The sequence below is a fragment of the Orycteropus afer genome, unplaced genomic scaffold (assembly GCF_000298275.1).
Source record: "Orycteropus afer afer isolate SDZICR_OR568_19922 unplaced genomic scaffold, OryAfe1.0 scaffold00962, whole genome shotgun sequence".
Lineage (NCBI taxonomy): Eukaryota > Metazoa > Chordata > Mammalia > Tubulidentata > Orycteropodidae > Orycteropus > Orycteropus afer.
The window spans coordinates 136,281-141,429 of record NW_006922549.1 but is presented as its reverse complement, the minus strand read 5'-3'; the positions used below and the strand labels follow the sequence as shown (position 1 = coordinate 141,429).

The window sequence follows — 5,149 nt, the reverse complement described above, 5'->3', positions numbered from 1 at the left end:
CAGTGCAGTAGCCTCCAGCAACACGTAAGCCATCACAGGACAACAAACTGACAGATAAGTTTGTCTCCCTTAGTTGTTCATAATCCTCTGTGCCCACCTACCTCAGCCCCTGGCCTTAAAATAGAGCCACCCCTAAGTAAAAAGGAGTGCTGGTGGCATAGTGCCTAAGGCATTTGACTGATAACCAGAAGGCTGGCGGTTCAAACCCACCAGCCATCCTGGGAAGGAAGGTTGGGCAGTGTACTTCCATAGTGATACCGCCTCAGAAACCCAAGGAGCGGTCACTATGGCTCAGATCTGACTCAACAGCAATGTGTTTCTGTTTAAGTGAAAAAAGCCTCCAAGCCCTGGGCCCACCTACCTGTGGCCCTGACCTAAAAATAGAACCGCCCCCAAGTGAAACACAGCCCCTGAGCCCTGGCCTTAAAATAGAGCCAACCCCAAGTGAAAAGCATCATCTGATCCCTGGGATCACCTACCTCAGGCTCAGGCCTAAAACTAGAGGTGCTCCCAAGCCAAAAACAGCCCCCAAGTCCCAAGCCTACCTACCTCGGGCCCCAGCCTAAAAATAGAGCCACCCCCAAGTGAAAAAAAGAAATGATACTGTTAGATAATTTCCACATTCTATTGGATCACCTTTCTTTGGAATGGTTACAAATATCAATCTCTTCCAGGCAGTTGGAATAAAGGTTACCTAAGCAAAATTCACAGTATCTCCATCAGGGAGATTCTCTATTCAAACTTTACATTAATCCTCTTCTTTTCAACCCCATTTTTATCCCCACTCATTGAATACCTGAATCTTCCAATGCATGAGTGTTTCCAGTGTTCTGTGGCCAAATTATATTGTTTCTTAGTGACATTTTCATCATCATGGTACTTTTCAGTTTAGCTTTTTAATTCTGCTATCAGTTAACAGTTCCCCATATACCTTTCATTTTCCACTATTTTGTTGAAATTTCTTATTCACTGTTGTTTACATTCCTTTGTTTGTTTGTTTGTTTTTTCCTCATAGTTTTGACCCTTCATTCTTTGACTGTCATATATTATCATGGAATTTTAGCAATCAGGAGAAATAAACATGTACATTCAATCTACTGTGTTTAACCATAGTGTTAATTTTGTCCTTGGTTATTCAACTCACTATCCAATTATTTGTGTTCATGCTTCCATCTTAATTATTCTATTTTACTGATTTTCATATTGTACAGGGACACTTTGAAAAGCAGTCAAACTACTGTGGCCCACAAATAATCAGTTCTCTTCCTAATATTTTCTATAGAATTTACTTTCTCAAACCTTAGGAACTAGGGATGTTTGCACTTTGGATTTCTTTCCTTTGAGGAAACTAGGGCCAACCAACATCAGACATTCAACTTCACATTAGAAAATTTCTGAAATGATATTAATAGTACAGTAGTAGGAAATTTACAAGTAATAATTTTTGGTCCTCCATTTTAGAAGTTTTGGAAGTTGGTGAGCAGATCAAGAAGCAACAGGAAACAATTTTGAGGAAAATCACATCCATCTCCAAGAAAACTGCAATTAAGGAAAAAGTCAGTGAATACAAAAAAGTTGAAAAAATAATTCCTCTGAGCTCAGACATTGCTACTTCAAGACAAAGCTTCTATGAAAAAGAACGTTTTGATAAGGATTTGGAACATAATTTAAACTTACTTAATTTTAAGAAAGGCTGTGTAAGAAAGGAAAATTATGACTGTAATGAGTATGGAAAACCATTTTACCATTTCTCATCTCATGTTGTAACTCCTTTTAAGTGTAACCAGTGTAGACAAGAATTTAATCATAAATTTGACCTCATCATACATGAAAGAATTCATGCTGGAGAGAAGCCCTATGATTGTAAGGAATGTGGAAAAGCCTTCAGCAGGAGGGAAAATCTTATTACACATCAAAAAATTCATACTGGAGAAAAACCTTATAAGTGTAATGAATGTGGAAAGGCATTCATTCAGATGTCAAACCTTATTAGACACCAGAGAATTCATACTGGGGAAAAACCATATGCATGTAAGGATTGTTGGAAAGCCTTTAGTCAGAAATCAAATCTCATTGAGCATAAGAGAATTCATACTGGAGAAAAGCCCTATGATTGCAAGGAATGTGGGAAATCCTTCAGCCAGAAGCAAAACCTTATTGAACATGAGAAAATTCATACTGGGGAGAAACCTTATGCATGTAATGAATGTGGTAGAGCTTTTTCTCGAATGTCATCTGTTACTCTGCACATGAGAAGTCACACAGGGGAGAAACCATATAAATGTAATAGGTGTGGAAAAGCTTTCTCTCAATGCTCAGTATTTATTATACATATGAGAAGTCATACAGGTGAGAAACCATATGTTTGTAGTGAATGTGGGAAAGCATTCTCTCAAAGTTCGTCGCTTACTGTACATATGAGAAATCATACAGCTGAGAAACCCTATGAATGTAATGAATGTGGAAAAGCCTTCAGCCGTAAAGAAAATCTCATTACACACCAGAAAATTCATACTGGAGAGAAACCTTATGAATGTAATGAATGTGGGAAAGCTTTTATTCAGATGTCAAACCTCATTCGACACCAGAGAATTCATACTGGTGAAAAACCCTATGCATGTACAGTATGTGGGAAAACCTTTAGTCAAAAGTCAAATCTTACTGAACATGAGAAAATTCATACTGGAGAAAAACCATATCATTGTAATCAATGTGGAAAAGCTTTCAGTCAGAGACAAAATCTCCTTGAGCATGAGAAAATTCATACTGGAGAGAAACCATTTAAATGTAATGAATGTGATAAAGCCTTCTCTCGAATTTCATCCCTTACTCTTCATGTGAGAAGTCATACAGGGGAGAAACCCTACGAATGTAATAAATGTGGAAAATCCTTCTCTCAATGCTCACTACTTATTATACACATGAGAAGTCATACTGGTGAGAAACCCTTTGAATGTAATGAATGTGGGAAAGCATTCTCTCAAAGAGCATCCCTTTCTATACATAAGAGGAGTCATACAGGTGAAAAGCACCAAGTGTCCTGAATGAAAAAAAGGCCTTCTCTCTTTCATTTTTAAATTTTATTGTGATTTGGGTGAAAGTTTGCAGAGCACATTCATCTTCCATACAGCATTTCACATAAACTTTGTCTCAAGACATTGACTGCAGTCTCCCAAAATGCATCAGGTCTCCTCCCACTTCTTCCCCATAGCCATTTATTCCCTGTGTCCTTACCTCCCATGCAGTCCTGCCCCTTGATCTGTCTCCCTGTGCAGACACAGAAGAAGGCCTCCTCTTGAATTCAAACTAAACTCTAACTTTTAAAATAAGTTGGCACAAACACAACAACAACAAATACACAGTATCTTTACAGAAAAAAAAAATTTTTAACTTCTTTGAAGGGCGTAAGACTTGAATAATGGCAGAGAAATACCATGTAACTAAATGGAAAAATCCAATATCATAAAAATGTCAGTTCTCCCCAAATTAATCTATAGGTTTAATGCAGTGCCAAACAAAATTTCCCAAGAATATTTTAGAGTCTTTACAAAATGATCCTAAAGTCACATGAAATACAAGTCTATGTATTGTTGAAACAATTTTTTAAAAAGAACAGAAAGGAAACAACCCCATACCATATACAACACATATTATAAAAGTTATAGTCATTAAAAAGTATTTTATATTAGTGCATTAAAGGTAATAAACAGATTTTACAAAATAGATTGCCTACAACAGTCCCCAGAATATACATGAACATGTTAGACAAAACATCATGACTAAGTAATTGATTAGTCAATACAAACTGTGGCACTATTTGACTCCATATTGGAGAACATAAAATTACATCTAATCTTACAATATATAAAGAAACAATTCTAAAGGATTTGAACACTGGATTGTGAAAAGCCAAATTCTGAAACAATTAGGAGAAAATACAAGATGCTGTCTTTATGATGTTGAGGCAGGATGTTGAGGCAGGTAAGCATTTTTTTAAAAAAATAAAAACCCTACAATTCTGCTTCTACATATACATCCTGATGAAACTCACATGTGTGTGTTTATGTGTGTGTGGTGGAGGTTGCACATAAATGTGTGTATGCCTGAATTGAAAACAACCTAAACTTACATGACTGGGTTAATGAATGAATAAAATATGATATATTCAAATGATGGAATTCTATATAGCAGTTAAAAGCAATGTATTTGTATCATATATTTGTAACATGGATAGTTACCTGAAATAATGTCAAGTAAAAAAAAAATCAAGATACAAATGATATTGTATAATGACATTCATTGAATGAATTGAAATCATCCACAAAGAATGGTACTATGTTTTTATTGTTGATGTATGTATATATGTAAAACTATCTACAATGGGCTAGAAGGGTATGTACCAAATTATTGATAGTGGTTGTGTCTAGCATATTGAGATTGGGGATGCTAATTGAAAGGGGCCTTTAGCTTTACTTGTAATTTTTTATGTCCTAAAAAAGAAGACAGGTAGCATTTAAAATAAATTTTAAAAGTTATGTTGTGTGATGGTAGTATGGGTGTCTTTTCTTAATAGTGTTTTTCTACTTATTTCTCAGAATTAAAGTGCCAAGGATATACCTATGTCTATAGAAAATAAGTTATAATGGATCTATATGCCTTATCAAATGCTAAACTATTTTGCTGAAATATTTCCAGAAAATTAGTCATTACAAATGTTTATTATGTAGTATGAAATTAATATATTTTCTTAATTCTGTGATACATATTTTTTTACACTGTAACATTTTGGACATCAAGACTCATCTTTCAATCAATGGTGTCTTAGATTTAAGTAAGTATATAATTATTAAAAAAATTTTAAATCAGATGACAGTGCAATGCATCGAATATGTTTTTACTTAGTATTTTAGGGGATCATTGTATACTACTCATGGTCCCTATACTAATATGAGTAGTATTTGATTCAGTATGTCTAGCACTATGTGATAACAGATTTGTTGGTTTCTTAACTAATTAATATGTGCAGAGTTATTGTGGAGAGAATATTGGCTCTGGGATATTAATTTTCTTGTCCTGTAAATCCCCATATGACTAACATAGGCATTAGTATTATTAATTAATATAGCATTTAAGATGAGAAAGCCTTTTT

At 34.8% G+C, this 5,149-nt stretch overlaps 1 protein-coding gene across 1 annotated transcript in view; it reads left to right on the top strand.

The window, feature by feature from the left end:
• LOC103212431 (zinc finger protein 568) overlaps positions 1-3,044 on the top strand; it is a 51,724-nt gene extending 48,680 nt beyond the window's left edge. Inside the window, exon 4 of the mRNA XM_042783355.1 lies at positions 1,462-3,044. Within this exon, the coding sequence (XP_042639289.1) occupies positions 1,462-3,044 (1,583 nt within the window). The remainder of the gene's footprint in view (positions 1-1,461) is intronic.
• Positions 3,045-5,149: the final 2,105 nt, after the last annotated feature.